Source organism: Myxine glutinosa, chromosome 1 (assembly GCF_964187855.1).
Source record: "Myxine glutinosa chromosome 1, kmMyxGlut1.1, whole genome shotgun sequence".
NCBI lineage: Eukaryota > Metazoa > Chordata > Myxini > Myxiniformes > Myxinidae > Myxine > Myxine glutinosa.
In genome coordinates, this window is record NC_136261.1 from 171382704 (window position 1) to 171402589 (window position 19886).

Below are 19886 nucleotides of genomic sequence, written 5' to 3' on the forward strand. Positions count from 1 at the left end.
CACTCACCATCAGTCTCTTGGTTGCCGAACTGACCCGACTGTCGAAGAAAGCCAAGCTAACAAGTTCCTGTGACAAGTACCACACGTGATTGGAAAACTTGCGTGATGTTGACTTTGAGATGGCTGGATGGATTGATGAGTATTCAAGCAGTGACTTCAGCAGCAGCAGGTCACTGTAAGGAGCACCTGATGCTTGAGGTGCAGAGATCCAGGCTGTCAGGTAGACACGTACTGTGAATACACACACATCACGTAATCCTCTCTTTTCTGCAGGAGTCAGTTTGAATTGAGCCTTGAACATCCAGATCTTGAGACAGTATATTACTTTGGACATCCAGCGGGCATGGTGCATTGCTCCGGGTGACATGAATCGCACTCCTCTGGCAGGAGCAGCACCGAGAAAGACAATCACAAGTTCCAAAAATTCTTTATAATCATCTCTCGGCTGACTCTGTTCAAGATGCTTGTTGGCATAATCGATAGTGCCTTGCTTTATGTCTTCCACTAGACTTGCCACATCATCATCTGCAATCCCTGGTTCATACTTGGCCGTGTCTATGAATCCCCAGTATTCCTGGAAGCGTTTGAAGAGTGGAACATCGGGAGAAGATTTGGCTCCCAATCCCAAATACACTTGGAACACTGCACCAATTATCAATTCCATAATGTGATGCCTGCAAGCTAGTGACAAGAGCTCCTTCTCAAGCTTCTGCTCTAGGACACAGGCACCAGCGATCCGACCAGTGTTTGAGCTGGTCGTGTCAAAACACATAGCTCGGATGCTGTCGGCTACGCCCCAGTCTTCAATGGCTCCAAAGACAGCAGCAGCCTGAGCCTCGCCTGTTCCAGATGGAAGCTTGGCAACTGTGAGTAGCTGAGAAACTCCTTTCCCTGAAACCAATACTGGCAGGCGATCAACCTTCTCTTTTCCAATTAGATCAAGGATCAGTTTGCCGTCCCAGTGAACAACAAGGGGAACGTTACCCTGAAACTCCGCCTTTATATTTGCAGATCTCTGGACTCGGTGTTGTACTCTTTGTCGGTGAATTGAGTCTCTGTTTAGAGCAAGTTCATCAATGTTCTGTCCCAAGCTTTTGGCAGTTTCTGCTATAACAAAAACGGCTTTGCGGTCTGACACTTTTGTGCGATCTAGAGCGGCTGTGAGTTCTTCAGTAACGACAGTTTTTCGCCCCCTCTTTCTTTTTCGTGTCTGAAATGTGATGCCTCCAGCAGCTCCCTCACTTGCATTGTCCCCAGTTTCCATCTTTTCACTATCTTCTGCTGAGCTGTTTTCAGATTCAGAACCAGATGAAATCAGTTCAGCTGTAGAAGCTGCTAACTGTTTCATTTGCTCCATTCGCTGTCGCCTGGCAAGCATTTCCTCCTCTCTTTTGGACGCCGTTTTCTCCTTCGCAGCAAGCTTTACATCTACTCCAGCCAGCGACCCCCTTCTTCCCTTTTCTCGCTGGGCTAACGAGAAATCCTTGTCTTCTTGTAATACTGACGTATTGGTCAGAGCATCAGCGTGAGCGACATCAAAAAGGTCTTCAAGCCTGGAAACAAAAGCCGACTCTCTCGCGAGTTGAGTTGGTGACGTTCGCGCTTTGTTCTTTATCAGAAGACGCCATTCTTCAAATGTCTGCTCAAGCTTGGTTTGGCAGTTTTGATGAGCTCTCATCGGGATTCTAGCTTTCTTCCAAAAGTTAGCTATTTCCGTGATGGTAACATCCGACGATTGTCTTATGGTCTCCTTCAGATCGAGATGGTGATGTAGGAAGAATCCAAGAGCCATGCGCAATGATGGCAACTTGCTGCCACTTAATTCAGTCACAGAGTCGCCAAGGAGATACAACTTGGTTTGAGATCTTGTTGCTTTTTTCCACAGATGACATTTTCAATCAGATATGAATCTGAAAGAAATAGAACATAGCATTAAGAAATTAAGAATCAAGAAAATTCAAACAGTTCTATTAATAACTGAGCAGTGAGCACAATGCCTCAAGGAATTACACAAACATACTGCTGCAACAGTGTTGCAGCTGTTGCTTAGTCAGCATCGTCAGTCCATTGAGTCCAAACAGTAAACAAGTCTGAACATGTCTGGAATATAAATTCATGGAAAATTTGCATTATCAATTTATCAGAAAAACAATGGGATTCGGATGATTGGTTGGATAATAGATATGAACCAGTTGAACCACAATGATTATGCTTCTATAATCTGTGATAATATTATACCATGTTTATACACCCATTGTGTCTGTGATTCTCTGCAAAGCCTGTGATAACTTTGTTTTTATTTTCAAATAGTGTTCTGTGATACACCTATGTACAGTGTTTACTTTTAAATACTATGGTGATAAGCGTTCCCAGGTCAGCGCTACATCTCATTTTAGCATTTATTGTCTAGCAGACTCTAGCTCAACGAACATTTTACTCTTTTATTATAACAGATATTGTGTATGTACAATGTACATATTACTACTGTAATTATTTATTCAATGGAGCACAGAGTTTTATACCTTAAAGGTTTTATCTGTGTTCCCAGTAATTAATTTTACCACAATGATTGCATGTTGTGTGTATGATGATAGGAGAGAGTGTCAATTTACTTAGTAGTTAAAATTGGGTTCTTAATTTATCAACAGAATTAATCTATTATCAGTAGTATGCGAAATAAAAGGGTGGCCGCAGCTTTGGGGTATCAGAAACTTTACCATCATTGAGCTACCCCTAAATATTGTTCAATTGTGCTCATATTTTGCCTGAATTTTTATTTCATATATAGGAACAAATTGAGAGGGTAAGAAGATCATATTTCAAAAGTTCAAAAATAAGCGCCAACCTGATATATATATATATATATATATATATATATATATATATATATATATATATATATATACTAGCTCGGCTCGGCTCGCTGCGCTCGCCTCACCACACATCGTTACTGAGGAACGGGCTTATTTTAGCTGAGGATAATGACTGTACCTGAGTTGCTGTGTTATCATGATTTACACCAATCATGATTCAAACAATTACTTTGCACAAATGTATTTGTTGTGTTTGTGATATTACATTTTTATAGGCAACTTAGGTTGAAGATTTAGGTTGAATGTTTTTTTTTCAAAGAAAGAACCCCTCAGCACATACATAGGGGAGGGGTAGGTGCAGACTGGAAATTTGGGACAATTACACCTCACCACACATAATTTAAAACACCTCACGCCAACCTAATTTAAAACACCTAAACCACCAAGTAATTTAAAACACCTCACCACCAAGTAATTTAAAACACCTCACTACAAAGCAATTTAAAACACCTCACCCCCACGTAATTTAAAACACCTCACCCCCACGTAATTTAAAACACCTCACCCCCACCAAATTCAAAACGCGTCACCACCACATAATTTAAAACACCTCACCACCACGTAATTTAAAACACCTCACCCCCACATAATTTAAAACACCTCACCCCCACGTCATTCAAAACACCTCACCACCAAGTAATTCAAAACACCTCATCACCACATAATCCAAAACACCTCAGCTCCACGTAATTCAAAACACCTCACCCACATGTAATTTAAAACACCTCACCCCCATGTAATTCAAAACATCTTACCATCATGTCATTCAAAACACCTCACCACCACATAATTTAAAACACCTCACCACCACGTAATTCAAAACACCTCACCACCAAGTAATTCAAAACACCTTATCACCAACTAATTCAAAACACCTCACCACCACATAATTAAAAACACCTCACCACCACGTAATTATAAATACCTCACCACCACGTGATTTAAAAACACCTCACCACCACGTCATTTAAAAACACCTCACCACCACATAATTCAAAATACCTCACCACCACGTGATTCAAAACCACCATCACGTCATTAAAAACACTTCACAACCATGGAAACAAAAGTTTCAGGGAGTAGTTCATCGACAACAGACACTGCCCAGATATGTAGATAATAGATATACTGTATATATAAATGACTGTACCTGAGTTGCTGTTTTGTCATGGTTTACACCAATCATAATTCAAACAATCATAATGCACAAATGTATTTGTAATATACGTGATGTTGCATTTTATAAACAATTGAAGTTTAAAACTTAAATTGAAAAAATATATATGTTCCCAAAAAAATTGCAAAAATAAAAAATAAAAAAATGGAAATTTTTTCAAAAAAAAACAAACCCTTAGGACATACCGACAGGAGAGATTGGTGCATACCAGAAGTTTCGTACGATTTCACAAAAGTTTGAGGGAGTAGTTCAGTGACAAGACAACACAACACAACACAACACAGATGCTGCACAGATATATTATATATTGTATACATTGTATACAAGTATATTGTATACAAGATCAAGGCTCATGTAAGAGCAAAAAATTAATCACAAAAAAAAAACGGACACATAAAACATACAATAAAGGGAGCGGGAGCGGGAGAGTAGATAGGGAGAGAGAGGGAAGCACAGAAGTACAACAGCAGAGAGCAGGGACATCGGGAGATCTGTGGGAGGGAGAGAGCTTGGGGGGAAGAGGCATGGGAAGGGGGGAGGGGGGGGGTTTGGAAGAGTTATAAAACACATGGACACTGCCAGGACTTCCAGGAAAGAAGTCGGTATTTTAAAAAAGTGGATCTGGGGTAAATTAACGGGGGTAGAAAAGATCAAGGTTTTGGATGGGGGAAGATAAGAGATGGTGGTGAACAGGTGTTTTGAAGACCTGGAGGGTGGAGTGGGATTGAAGAGAGTGAGGGAGTTTGTTCCAGAGGCGGGAGAAAAGAGGAATGAAAGAGTGAAGGTGAGCAGAGAGTTTTGATTTTGGCAATTTCACAAGAAGAGGGTTACTGGCAGATCTTGTGTGACCTGTAGGAATATTTGTGGGACAGAGCACAGATAGAGCTGGGGGAGCTAGGCTGGATAGGCATCGGTCTAAGACAGAAAGACCACCTACCTGCCTTTTGTCACGTATAAAAGATATATTGTGGCGGTTACCTTATTGGGACATAATCCACAGGCACGGGCCAGTGGGGCTTGGGATGGTGTGGGCGTGGCGTGCGCGCGGTTGTTGGAGCCACGCCCCCCGAAGAGGGATCTTGTGTTATAAAAGCTGTATGAGTTCCGGTCACGAGAGAGTTCTGTGGAAATAAAGGAGCTTTGAACAGCTAAGAAATGTCTCGTCCTCTCGTCATCCGCAACTCCTACATTGGTGACCCCGTCTTGCGCTCGGACGTTTTCGGAGCTTTAAACGAACATGGTGACATGCGCAGTTTCCATTAAACTGCCGGAGTTTTGGGAACGACAAGCGGCCGTCTGGTTGGCACAAGCTGAGGCTCAATTCGCCATGCGGAACATTTCTGCCGACGACACGAAGTATTACGATGTCGTGTCTGCGCTCAGCTGCTCCACTGCGACCAGAGTGGTGAGCCTTCTTCAGGATCCTCCGAAGGACCGCAAGTACGAGACGCTATAAGCGCTGCTGCTCGTAACCGTCGAGCGCACTGACGCCGAGCGCGCCCGCGAACTACTTTCTCTACCCGGGCTGGGCGATTCCAAGCCGTCGGAGCTTATGGACCACATGCGGTCAGCCCTGGCCAACTCGTCTGTGAAGGGTTTCCGCTCCCTGGCCAGGGAAGCAGACAAGTATTTCTCCGCCAAACAGCAATGTAGTGCGGTCGCATGGGACACCGGCCCCGTCGAGCCGCCGCCGCTGGCGGACACCATCGCGCTTTATTGAAGAGGGCCGTGAGGAACCTCAGCAGCCTCGGGAGGCCCGCGAGGAACCTCAGCAGCCTCGGGAGGCCCGCGAGGAACCTCAGCAGCCTCGGGAGGCCCGCGAGGAACCTCAGCAGCCTCGGGAGGCCCGCGAGGTACCTCAGCAGCCTCGGGAGGCCCGCGAGGAACCTCAGCAGCCTCGGGAGGCCCGCGAGGAACCTCAGCAGCCTCGGGAGGCCCGCGAGGAACCTCAGCAGCCTCGGGAGGCCCGCGAGGAACCTCAGCAGCCTCGGGAGGCCCGCGAGGAACCTCAGCAGCCTCGGGAGGCCCGCGAGGAACCTCAGCAGCCTCGGGAGGCCCGCGAGGAACCTCAGCAGCCTCGGGAGGCCCGCGAGGAACCTCAGCAGCCTCGGGAGGCCCGCGAGGAACCTCAGCAGCCTCGGGAGGCCCGCGAGGAACCTCAGCAGCCTCGGGAGGCCCGCGAGGAACCTCAGCAGCCTCGGGAGGCCCGCGAGGAACCTCAGCAGCCTCGGGAGGCCCGCGAGGAACCTCAGCAGCCTCGGGAGGCCCGCGAGGAACCTCAGCAGCCTCGGGAGGCCCGCGAGGAACCTCAGCAGCCTCGGGAGGCCCGCGAGGAACCTCAGCAGCCTCGGGAGGCCCGCGAGGAACCTCAGCAGCCTCGGGAGGCCCGCGAGGAACCTCAGCAGCCTCGGGAGGCCCGCGAGGAACCTCAGCAGCCTCGGGAGGCCCGCGAGGAACCTCAGCAGCCTCGGGAGGCCCGTGAGGAACCTCAGCAGCCTCGGGAGGCCCGTGAGGAAGCTCAGCAGCCTCGGGAGGCCCGTGAGGAACCTCAGCAGCCTCGGGAGGCCCGTGAGGAACCTCAGCAGCCTCGGGAGGCCCGTGAGGAACCTCAGCATCCTCGGGAGGCCCGTGAGTAACCTCAGCAGCCTCGGGAGGCCCGTGAGGAACCTCAGCAGCCTAGGGAGGCCCGTGAGGAACCTCAGCAGCCTCGGGAGGCCCGTGAGGAACCTCAGCAGCCTCGAGAGGCCCGTGAGGAACCTCAGCAGCCTCCCGAGGCCTTGACCAGCCCCCTCGGTTGGCTCAACCCCCACGGCAGGGCCTTCCCCCGTCGGCTAAGTCCCCGGTTGGCCCGCCCACCGCCAAGCCGCTAACAGTCCCTGCTCGGGTCATCAGTAGTTTCGGCCGGGTGGTTAAGGACCCCCCGAAAACTGACATTGCCCGTGCGAGTGCATTCTGGGGGGGGCATATGGCGGTTACCTTATTGGGACATAATCCACAGGCATGGGCCAGTGGGGCTTGGGATGGTGTGGGCGTGGCGTGTGCGCGCGGTTGTTGGAGCCACGCTCCCCGAAGAGGGATTTTGCGTTATAAAAGCTGTATGAGTTCCGGTCGCGAGAGAGTTCTGTGGAAATAAAGGAGCTTTGAACAGCTAAGAAATGTCTCGTCCTCTCGTCATCCGCAACTCCTACAATATGATATTTTATCATATATATATATAATATATTTTATCATATATTTATCTTATATTTTCGCTAATATCATACATAAAATCTCATTTTATAATCACTAGGCGGGCATACCCATTGCTTCACTTACGGATTTAATCAAAAGACAACATGTTGCACATCACAAACATATTGCATGTATATCTGTGTCTCAAAGAGGATGTAAAATGAAGTGAAACACATGAAAAAAAGGGATCTTTTATAACACATAGTTGTTGTCGATTATCCCAGACCACGCAGTCTTCCATAATGTGTTTTATTGTGTGTCAGGTAGTCTGGCAGAGGTTGCAGGTGTCATTAGTGGTGTCAAGTTTATCATTGTACTGCAAAGGCTGTGGGCGGTGTCCACAGCGGAGGTGTAAAAGGTGAACACGATCAGACCTGAGAAGTAATTTCTCTGCGTCGTTCATTGGTGGGTGTTTACCTTAATTCAGCTGCAAGAAATTTGATTTGAAACAAGAAGAAAAAGTCAAAAAAATGTCATAGCCCAGGTGGTTTTAGCAATTTTGCCGTACGGAGATAAAGGTCGGCAGTCGACCATCTTCGGTCGGATTACAAAACAAAATCTTCTGTGTATGTATACTCTCGTGTGTTGCCTTTGTGGCAAGTTTGAATAAAATCGGTAGTTATGATCACCACAATGCAAGAAGGTGCAAGAGCAGTGTCACTTTTGGCTATTCCCTGTGGGGCAGAGTCAAAAGTACAAATTCGAAAAATGCAATTACGGGCACATTTTAAAATTGAACTTTGTGTATGCAATCAACATTGGGAGACACAGGATATATGCAACAATGCTTTGGATTTAACCCCCAGTTCATGCCTCAGGTGGTGGGCACTTAGGGTTATGGGATGAAAACGGGAAAAAAAATTAACCCAAAATTTGATATTCAGTCATTCCTCGTGGAACTTTTCCCCATCTTTCAACTTTGCATTAGGTGGGAAGCATGAGGATCTGCAATGGCACGCCAAGAAAAAATTGTGGGAAGGGTAGGGGGGGGTGGGGGAGAGGGGAAACACGGCCATAATGCTAAGGCTATTATTGCAATATGGACTATTCATTTTAAATGTTGGTATAGAAATGAATGTTTAGTGTTGGGGATATAGATAGGGAAAAGGCAAGGTGGGTATAATTCCCTTTTCTGCAACTCCTTGTATGACTAGAGTGATAGATAAATTTAGAAACTCACCTGCTTTTGTTGTTTTTTCCTTTCTTTACGGGTGAGGGAAGTAGATGTTTTATCCACCTGCAACCAATGAAAAATAAGTAATCATATATTGGGAGACACGACAATCTGCCAGAAATTTAAACACGCACGCACGCACACACATACCTTCATTTCCTGTGTGACTTGTTCACATTTCTCCCCTCTTCCCTTTCCTTCTTTTTCCTGTTTTGCTGCTTTCCTTTCTGAAGCAGGTGGCAATTTTAGTGGAACTTCTTCTTCAGAACTTGTGTTTTCACTCCCACTCTCTTCGTTGTTGAATTCCAACATATCAAACCTGTTTGTATGCTGGGAAGAATATAACAAAGATCAAAACCAGATTAATTTGTGCAGTAAAAGTGTGGAAATTAAGGAAAATAGCAAGAAAAAAACAATAACGCAGAAAGTAGAAAGGAAGGAAGAACAACTTGCCCCGTTAAGGTACTCTTTTGTACAGATCTCCCATTAGAGTTCTCTTCCTCTGAGCCATTAGCTCATAGTGTAGGGAATGCTCCTTCAAATCCCATAAAACCACCTTTAGAGGCCATTTTTCCCCGCAAAGCGGGGGTTGGCCTTTTTCGGGGACCGTGGTAGTTGTTGTTTTTCGGTCCCCTTTTTGAAGCAATGTTTTACGGCCGGATGCCCTTCCTGCCGCCAACCCTTTTTGTCGCCTTTTATGACAAGCAGGGAATTACCAGTGAACTGGTACCCAATTAGCCGACCTCGGAAGGATGACAGGCTGAGTCAACCCCCCTGGCGTTAATTCAGCGATCGACCGGGATTCAAACCCAGGATCCTAGGATCCTGAGCCGGCACCCTAGCCGCTAGCCCAACACCAGGGTTCTCCTTCAAATCCCATATACCATGTAATTTATACCAAAGTACACAGGTGTATATTAAAGCTTGTCCTGATTGTGATATGTGCAAGCTCCCCCATGAGCCTCTTTTCCAGCATTTTTTCAGATTCTCCTCCTCTGACATACACCACTGCCTGGATGTTGGTTGCCTGATAAATATCCTGCTGAAGGGATACACAAATAATATAATGTAGAAAGAAGAACTCGTCGAACTGGTGAAGATGAGTGTTGATCTGCAGAAGGGAACAGGTAGAACAATGGATGAAATCAACAGGATGTTCCAACAAAAGGGTTGACACAAGTTCGTCGTTTTTTGTTCGCACCTCTTGCGTGGCCTGGTCTCTCTAGGCTCCCTAGCCCCGTCGGTATTTTGTGAATACAAGTTCTTTCCTTCGCTGTATTTGCTTGTTTCTTTGACCTTTTGTCTAACCTCCAACGTTTTAAATACAAAAAAAATAATAATAATAATAAATAATCCTTTTTTCAATCTTTCTCTCCTCACAGACACGTGCTTGTTCTCTCACATGCTTGTTCTCTCACCCCCTTGTCTCGCCTTGTGTCCCACCCTCTTTATCTCCATTTATTCCACCTCTCCATCCTTTCCAAATCTAGTTTCCTCCAGACTCATTCAACCCTTTCTCCTTCTTTCTCAAATCCACATCCTCACTTAGGGAATTTTCCCAGATTGTTTTTCACAGTTTTGTTTAGATATTATTTAAATATGTTTAAACTTTCCCCTGCAGTGTTTTATTCAGTGGTTTATGACAACACGCTGTTTTTCTTCCTATTTAAAAGACTTTTCTCAATTTCCTCTTCAAAATTTTTTCAATCTCTTCAGTTCTTCCTCCCAACATTCTCTAAAATCACCTTCATTCCACCCCTCCTCTATCGTTTTGAAACGGATCTCTGACTTGAAAATCACAATAAACCCAGTTTGTATTAAATGTTCGTTTTTCATAATTCATCCACTTTCTAAACTCCCCCCCTCACCCCTCCCTTTCAATTCTCCCCCCTCACCCCTCCCCTTCAAAACTCCCCCCTCCCCTTCAAAACTCCCCCCTCACCCCTCCCCCTCACCTCCAAACCCCCCCTCACCCCTCCCTTTCAATTCTCCCCACTCACCCCTCCCTTCCTAAACTCCCTCCTCACCCCTCCCCTCCTAAACTCCCCCTCACCCCCTCCAAATCTCCCCCCTTTCCCCTCCCCTTCAAATCTCCCCACTTCCCCCTCCCTTTCTAAACTCCCCCCTTGCAACCTCCCCTTCAAAACTCCACCCCAACCCCTTCTTCAAATTTCACTCCCAACGCCTTCCCTTCAAATATCACCCCCAGCCCCTTCCTTTCAAATCTCCCCCCCCCCCCCCTACCATCTTTCTCCAATTCTCCCCCCTCCCACCTCCTCCTCCTCAAAGCTGCCTCCTCCCCACTTCGTCTCCCTTCTACCTTCTATCTCAAACCTCCACCTCCTCCAACCTTCTAGTTTGCTCTGCCCCCCCGCCCACTCAAAAAACTCCTCACTGTGCCTCATCCCATCACCATCAAACCTTTTGTCCTCCTCATCCTTCCTTTTCTCCAAACTCTTCTGTCATCTCTGACAAACTATCGACAGCTCTCCCTACCTCCCCCTCTCACCCTTCATCTTACCCTATCCCTCCCCTCCCCTGTCCTGCACCCGATGCCCCCCCCCCTCCCTCTTCCTTAACAGTATGGACCTCAAACATCCGGGGCCTTCGCTCAAACCTGACTGATCTCTCCATACAGGTTGCTTCTGACAAACCAGATGTAATCTGTTTAACAGAAACTTTCCTCCTTCAAGATGTCTCTGATGCCTTAATATCTCTTCCTGGTTACTCCCTCCTCTGGTATATCAGACCTGAGCCTCGTCCTGGTGGTGGGGTGGCTATCTTTATCAAAAACTCTCTTCCTCACTTTCCCTGCAATTCCCTCTCTCCACCTCACCCCCAGGAGTACCTCTGGCTACGGCTTCCTCTCCACTCCCACCTTTTGTTCAAATGTGTTTTGTACCATCCTCCAAACAGTGATGACTTCATTTACATTTCGCTGTCTGACAACATGGACCAACTTCTATCCACTCATCCCAACTCTCTCTTCCTCATATGTGGCGACTTCAACTGTCATCATGCCAGTTGGCTGGGTGTGGGCACCTCTCTCACCAGCCATGGCATCTCAGCAAAGGACATGTGCGACTCAATGGGACTGACACAATCTGTCAATTTCACGACCCGAATCTCTGTCAACGGAGCATCTTCTCTTCTAGACTTGGTTTTGACAAACCTCCCTGCAAATGTCTGCTGCTCTTCTTCTGCTCCAATCGGTTCTTCTGATCATGTGCTTGCTAAAGAGGATATCTCTCTGGCCATTCTCAGAGAGCCTCCTCAGCGTCTACAAGTGTGTGTGTCTACCCTCAGGAGAACCAGGAAGCACTATCTCTCTACTCTCAACACTGAATTCTCAAACCTGCCTCCTTCCTCCAAATCCAGGTGGTTTCTGGTCAAATCTGTTTCTGGTGTTTGTTCCCCTTCCATCCCCTCCCTTACCTCAAATGGCTACACAGTTGACAACGCACGTGACAAAGTTGAATGCATCAACTCTGTGTTTGCCTCAAAATCGTGTGTCCCAAATACATCTCTCTCTGTACCCACCTTAGCCAGTCGAACCCAGCTGCTCCTGGATTCTGTGTCCTTCTCTCGTGACAAGGTGGACAAGTTTCTGGTAAACCTCGACTCTGATTCTGCAACTGGACCAGACGGCATCAGTTCACGGGTCCTAAAATCCTGCTCTGCCACTCTTTCACACCCTCTCTCTCTCTGTTCTTTTCACCCTCTCTTTTGCTCAAGGTCATCTGCCATCAGTTTGGAATTCAGCCAACATTACTGCTTTACACAAAAAAGGTGCAAAAACAGATCCTTGCAACTTCAGACCAATCAACCTGCTCCCAATTATCAGCAAAGTCATGGAACCATCATTGCTTTGGATATCAAATCCTTCCTCTTCTCCAATGGCTTGATCTCTGCTCATCAATTGGTTTCAGACAAGGTCACTCTACTGTGGACATGCTGCTTCTGCTGTCTCAATAATGGATGGAGGTCCTCAATGCCAAACAGGAAATCGGAGCTGTCTCCCTTGACATATTACGTGCCTTCGATACGGTCTGGCAACCCGCTCTGCTCACCAAACTCTCCTCCTATGGTATCCATGGAAATCTCCACGCATGCCTTGCAGACTTCCTCTCTGGTCATAGTCAACGTGTGGCCCTGAATGGATTTCTCTCATCTCCCCCTTCCTGTTCAGGCTGGAGTTCCCCAAGGCAGTGGTCTGGGCGCTGTGCTTTTTCTGGTCTTCATCAATGATCGCTCCGACTCTCTGGAAAATTCTCTCTATCTCTTTGCTGCTCCATTCCTCATCCCTCAGATTGGCAGTCTGCAGCCTCCTCACTCTCTGCAGACCTGGACAAAATCACAGATTGGTCAAACAAATCTCACTCTTACTATGTCTCTCCGAAAAGACCGACTGGACAACCCTCCCATCTACTTTCTCAACAATCCTCTCCAAGAAGTTCTGTCACTCAAGCTTTTGGGTCTCACTACATGCCATGATCTTTCCTGGGAAAACCACATTTCCAATCTGGCCTCCAAAGACCAATCAAAGCCAGTCGCCGACTGGGCATCCTCCGTCGTGTGAAGTCCTTTCTTGGCACACCTGAGCTCCTCACCACATAGAAGTCTTTCTTCTGCAGCTCAATGGAATACTGCTCTCCCCTCTGGGCTGGTGCTCCTGCCTCACACCTAGCTCGGCTTCACGCTGTTGAAACCAAAGCTTTCAGAATCATTGGCATTTCCCGCGATGAAGCTGATTGTGAGGGCCTTTCACTCACTCACTGTAGGCAGGTCGGTGGTCTTTCTGTGTTCTACCAACTCCTATCCGGCCCAGCTCCCCCAGCTCTATCTGTGCTCTGTCCCCCAAATATTCCTACAGGTTGCACAAGATCTGCCAGCAACCCTCTTCTGGTGAAATTGCCAAAATCAAGACTCTCTGCTCACCTTCACTCTTTCATTCTTCTTTTCTCCCGCCTCTGGAACAAACTCCCTCACTCTCTTTTCAATCCCACTCCTCCCTCCAGGTCTTTAAAACAGCTGTTCACCACCATCTCTTGTCTTCCCCCATCCAAAACCTTGATCTTTTCTACCCCCGTTAATTCACCCCAGATCCACTTTTTTGAAATACCAACTTTTTTCCGGGAAGTCCGAGCAGTGTCCTTGTGTTTTATACCTCACCCACCCCACCCACCCCACCCCCCTTACCATGCCCCCAAGCCCTCTCCCTCCCACAGATCTCCCGATGTCCCTGTTCTCTACTGTTGTACGTGTGTTTCCCACTCTCTCTCCCCATCTTGTCTCCCGCTCCCTTTATTGTATGTTTTGTGTCCTTTTTTATTTTTATTTTTTGGTTGTGTGTGATTAATGTTAGCTCTTACATGAGCCTCGATCTTGTATTATTTATAATTTAACAAAAAAAAAAAAAACACCTTTAGAGGCCATTTTTCCCCGCAAAGCGGGGGTTGGCCTTTTTCGGGGACCGTGGTTGTTGTTGTTTTTTGGTCCCCTTTTTGAAGCAATGTTTTACGGCCGGATGCCCTTCCATCCAAAATAAAATAAAATAAAAAAACCCAAAATGTCAGCTTCTCCTTGCTTTGCATGGCAGTGGTAGAGCAGCTCACTGTACCATCACGAGACAACCATCCTCAAGTCTCAGGCTTTTCATATCGTTGGATTGCAGGAGAAAGAGTCAGTCTGCTTCACATCCACCACAGGCAAATTGGTGGACCTCATTTTCGCATCACCTCACTCCACCTGCTCTATTTCCTCCGTCCACTCACAATTCCATTCTCATCAGCCTCATGCATTTCTCCAAGTCTGGTTTCCCTTTCCAAGTCTAAACTGTTGGGCTCACCTCCATTAGTTCATCCACAGAATTTTCTAACTGCATCTGTTTGCCTCGTGGTTTTCACTTTAGTCTTTCAAGCATGCCGTCCATCATCACATTATGCTATCTCCCATAGAGACTAAGCCTCCGATCTCCCCTATCCCCAACTCCAATTCCAATTCATTTGTTTGGGCTCGGCCTTCCATTCCTGCGACCATCTGCGTTGGGTGTTTAACTGCTTGTTCTTTTCTTTTTTTTCCCGCTGTTCTCAACTCCATGAGCCTACACTTGTGTATGAAAATCTATTATATGTTGAATCTATATATTAAACACTTCATAAAATTGTTCGGAAATTTCATATTCAACATATATGGATAAGGAAGGTAACGATTATTCAATTTCAATCAACAAAGACTGGAAATCCCCCTCCACCACCCCACCGATCAAAAATCTAAATAAATGTTCACGATAATTATGACTGAAATTACAAGACAAGTGTGCATCAGACAGACAGTTAAACTACTAGCCAAGCATGAGAGAACAATATATAACGGGAAATGGGGGAGAGGAGAGGGGGCATATAGGGTTAGATGGAGGTGTAATACTGGGGGTGGGGGTAAGTTTAGGAAAATAATAATAGAATACATAGACCACATACCTTTTTCTCATTCGTTTGTTTTCTGCTTTTGTTCTTCTCATAATTTGCATTTTCTTCTATGTATTGAGCATCACTCTCCTTCTGTGTATTCAGGATAAAGGAAAAGCATCAAAATCAAGCCTCCAAAACAGGAGCAAAGAGTTCTCCCATTCCAACAAATGATATTATTTACAGGAACAAGGTAACTTCTGCCATATTGACAGATGTAGCAGTGCAAGGCTTGTCAAAAGGATAATGAATAAAATAAATCAAAACAATATTTAGCAAACTTAAATGGTTCATCTCAAACGGAATGAATCATACAATTTCTGTATACTTAAACAGAGGAATTTCCCTCTCCATCTGTAAAATCTCAACTGTAGATAATTTACTGTATATTGACCTTTCTTCTTCGTCTTCTTCTTCTTCTCCTCCCTTTGCTTTTCCATTTTCATTTTTGTATGACATTGTATTTGAAGAGCATTTTCTAACTATCACTTTGCCTTTGATGTCATTCAAAGCATGCTGTGATGAATATCTCATCTAATGTGTTGTTTTGCATTCTACTCTGACACAAAATAATTTCAGCTATCGACAGAATAGGGTATATGTTATAAACTACATCATCCACTTACCGCTTTGCCGTTTCTCTTTTGCTCCCATAAAGGGTAAAGTCCGAAACGCCAACACCTTAGAATCCATGGCAGATAAATCTAACCCTTTTATTCTTATGTATTTGTTCTTGTAGTGGCAATGCATCGTAGAAAGTGGACCAAACAGCAAAAAGTGCCCTAGTTAAGGAGTTATCCTACTTGGTCGGCTGGAGCACTTTCATTGCTACTACATGTTAAGGTACATATGTGGGGACTTCAGCAGGGTGGATGTAAATTCTAGAAGTGGTGCAATTTTCTTTTATTCTCCTGAACAAACTTGACATTTGCACTTCTTCAAACAGAGATGTCATGTGCTATTGAATACATGCTGATTTCTGTTCATTTTGTTCACTTTAACATTCTAACTTGAAGGGTTTCAAGGTAATGTGTCATTTACTGAAGCTTAATTTATCAAGCAAACTCAGAATTTATGGATATCAAGAACATTTTTGTTTGTTATTGAATGTGAAATAAACGTTGTTTATGTAACCACATTGAAAGCAAACTGTCATTACCTCCGCCATCAAAGGTAGATTGAGGTTATGTTTTCACCCCTGTCTGTCTGTTTGTGAACAAGATATCTCAAAAAGTTGTGGATGGATTCGGACAAAATTTGGCAGAGAGGTAGTGTATGTGACAAGGACAAAATGATTAGATTTTGGTGAAGATCCAGATCCGGCTGGTAGAATTTATTAAGTGATTCTTCACCATTGGGAGATGGGGCCAAAAACGATACACAGAAGGATATCTCAAACAGTTGTGGACGGCTTTGGACGAAACCTGGTGGACAGGTTGGGTGCTTGCCAAGGACTAAGCGATTCGATTTTGGTGAAGATCTGAATATGGATTCGGATATGTGAATTATTTAATTTTCAAGTGATTTTTCACCATTGAGAGATAGGGCCAAAAGTGATATAAAACATTGTATTTTAAAAAGTTATGAATGCGCTATGACTAAACTTGGGGGACAAGTTGGTTAGGTGAGAAGAACAAGCCGATTAGATTTTGGTTCAGGTCCGAATCCAGATCCGCCTATCAGTAAAATATGAATATGAGTGTCGGCAGATAACATCATTTTATGTTTAAATTGTATTCCTGTACATTAGCACTATGGACTTATACAGGATGCAAAGTAGTGTTAAAATCGTCATACAACTATGATTACATCATACAACTACGTCATTCAAACAACTATGATGCAAATGACAATGAATACAGCATGAACTAGAACGGCACTCAGTAGAGAGCATACCTCTGCCTAGTTGCTGCACATGAACAAATAATCATGGTACTATTTCCACTCACCTCAATACATCTACTGTATCTTGCTAAGACTTTGCAGACTTATGAAAGTTCATGCTATGAGTAACTGTTCTGCAAATTAGGTGAGCAGCATTCCTGCGATAATATATATGTGTGATCTTTTTCTTATTTTTTTTGTGAGAACTGGTCTCTTTCTAGTTTTTTAATATTCCACACTTTGCCTCTTAATCACGGTCACAAAGGCTTTCATGTACAATCGAAATAATCACAAGTGTCATAACTATTCATCTGAATGTATAGCACTGTTGCTGCACGCTTCACTGTCACAAAGACATGCATCAGTGCAGATATTATCATCTTTCCAGCATTTGCACCTACTGCTACTGCAGTTGTTCTTGCATCCCACTTCGAAAATTTCAGAAGAGCTTCAGGAGCTGGTGGAAAGGTCATCAGCTTTGGAACAAAGTGACCATTCTCATCCAATACCCATCCATTGTTGACAGGGGATGCTGATAGATACTGAACAGATACAAGCCTGGTAGTTGGCATGCTATATATGTTGCTTGAAAGCATCCATTGTGGGAGGTAGTTTTTCACTTGTGTTGTTTTTCTTTGCGAACAGGCAAAGCGAACTGCATCCAGAGATACTTCATCTCGTCCAGTGTACATCATGGACACCAAAGAAACATATGCCGCTTCAGTCGCAGTGACAATTTTTGTTACATATTTTCCAATACCTTTTCGTACATCCATCAATTTTGGATGTTCTGTGACAGCCTCCGTCCACTTTTCTTTTCTCATTCCACTAAATGCAGATGTCAAGTCACAGCTGCTGAATGGGTGAATGGATAGCAATACATGTGCCATATCTTCCCCCAGTTCTGCTGTGATGGAGTGCATGGGCACACAGCTCATCTTGTGACCAGTGACAGTTTTGAAGTACAGTTCCTTGATACCAGTCATTGAGCAGCATCTTGGGCACATGCAAGCTACATCTGAATCCAAGCTCCATAAACAACTCTGTCAATGCCCAAGGTTTTCTTTGCAAGTGCAATATGCAGGAACAAGGGAGAATCGGCTTCTTTGTGGTTACCTGACAGCTTGGGGACATCACGATGGTATCCCCTAACTACTCTGACTGCATTCTGTATGTAATGGAATCCACCTGACAGGTACATTTCACAACCTGGCAAAAGAGTGTCTTCACAATATGCACTCCAGTCTTCCATGAGAAAGTTTGCTGCAATTGCCTTGTTGTTTGGATTTGACATAATCTTCAGCCTTTGGTTTGGAAGAAGTGTCAAGCGTGACGGATGTCGGATTTCTTGCATTTGTACACTGCCTCTGTGAGCTCTTTCACCTGACTGCTTGATTGATTCTTCATTAGAATAGTTATTATCAACTACAGCAATGGATTTGCTGACCTAACCTAACTCAAACCCTAACTTGTGTGTGTATTGATGTTCTTGTATTTGAAAAAACAAAATCAGAATTCAGTTCATTTGTGTCTTCATACTTTGTTTGCACATACTGAAAGTCAAATTTGTGAAGTAGAGCCTATATTGGGGTCGTCAAACATTCCAGTTTCAACATTACAAATTAATTTTAACAGCATTAATTCCATGCCACAAAAGAAGAGTGAAATATTATTTATGCCAACCTTTTTTGTAAAATGAGATATTATCCAAGTCCAGATTTTAATAACAAAAAAAAAAATCTGTGTTTCTATGCACACATGGATTTATTTTTTATTTTGAACATTTTTTTTTACTACTTTAAGGTACATTTCTTGTGATTGCTCTTTAAGTAAGCACACTTTTATCACTCTGTTGCATATCCTGAATAAATTTGATGTTAAATTGATATGCGAGTATAAATTCATGAAGAAACTAAAACGGCACTCAGTCAAGCGCATACCTCTGCCAGGCTCAACAGTTTACGCTTTGCATCCCACTGATAGGCTAGATCTGGATTCGGACCTGAACCAAAATCGAATCACTTGATCTTGTTGCCTAACCAATTCGTTCACCAAGTTTGGTTCAAATCTGTCAATAACTTTGAGATATTGTGCTATATATCGATTTTATCCCGATCACTTAATGGTGAAGAATCACTTAAATAATTCTCCAATCCGGATCCGGATTCAAATCTTCACCAAAATCGAATCAATCCTTTCTTGGCACGCAGCCGACCTATCCACCAAGTTTCGTCCGAATCCGTCCACAGCTTTTTGAGATATCATGATATACAGTGGAACCTTGACTTACGAGTTTAATTCGTTCTGTGACCGAGCTCGTAACTCAATTTGCTCGTTTCTCAAATTAAATTTCCCCATTAAAATGCATTGAAATGCTATTAATCCGTTCCAGCCCCCCAAAAACCACACCAATTTTTTTTTAAATATACAGTATATATAAAAATATCTCGCGCTTTATATTTCACCTGTATGCAGCATACAAGTTGGCAGGATGGCCTGGACTGGAGGTACGCACACTTGACTCTAAACTGTCCAGCCTGGGTTTGAATCCCGACCCAGCTATAACCTGTCATGGGTGAATCACAGGCAGGGTGATTCATCAATGTGTGTACCGCTAAACTGGGCGCCCCGTTTGCGTCCCATTAGTTGTTGGATGTTAAGGATCTCACCGTGTTTTCCACAAAGAGAAGGCGAGCTATCGCCGGCACTCTGAACAAGTTGTGGCCTGGCATGCTCTTCTCCTCTGCCGTTATATACGTCCTCCTCGGCATCTTTTTCCAGAAGAGCCCTGTCTCGTCACAGTTGAAGATTTGCTGGGGGATGTATCGTTCGGCTTCTATCAGTTCGGCAAAAGTTATAATAAAATCTTCAGCTGCCTTCACATCCGCCTCACCAAGTCGACAACACGCACACCTCGCTCATGTTTTTCGACGATTGCGTGTTTTATATCCAAGCACATCATCCTCTTCTTCTTCTCAGTACTGCCCTTGGCACTCAATTTCTTAGAACCCATGGTTAAAACTAAGAAATTTTCCAAAATAACCAAAATGCGAAAACAAAGCAGCAGCTATATACGGCAG

General features: G+C 44.6%; 1 protein-coding gene across 3 annotated transcripts in view; it reads right to left on the bottom strand.

The window, feature by feature from the left end:
- ABCF1 (ATP binding cassette subfamily F member 1) overlaps window positions 1-19886 on the bottom strand; it is a 175824-nt gene that overhangs the window by 142803 nt on the left and 13135 nt on the right. For all 3 annotated transcript variants that reach the window (XM_078780068.1, XM_078780061.1, XM_068122175.2), the window contains exons 7-9: window positions 14935-15015; window positions 8606-8785; window positions 8462-8518 (exon numbers count right to left, since the gene is read on the bottom strand). In XM_078780068.1, the coding sequence (XP_078636194.1) occupies window positions 8462-8518; window positions 8606-8785; window positions 14935-15015 (318 nt within the window). The remainder of the gene's footprint in view (window positions 1-8461; window positions 8519-8605; window positions 8786-14934; window positions 15016-19886) is intronic.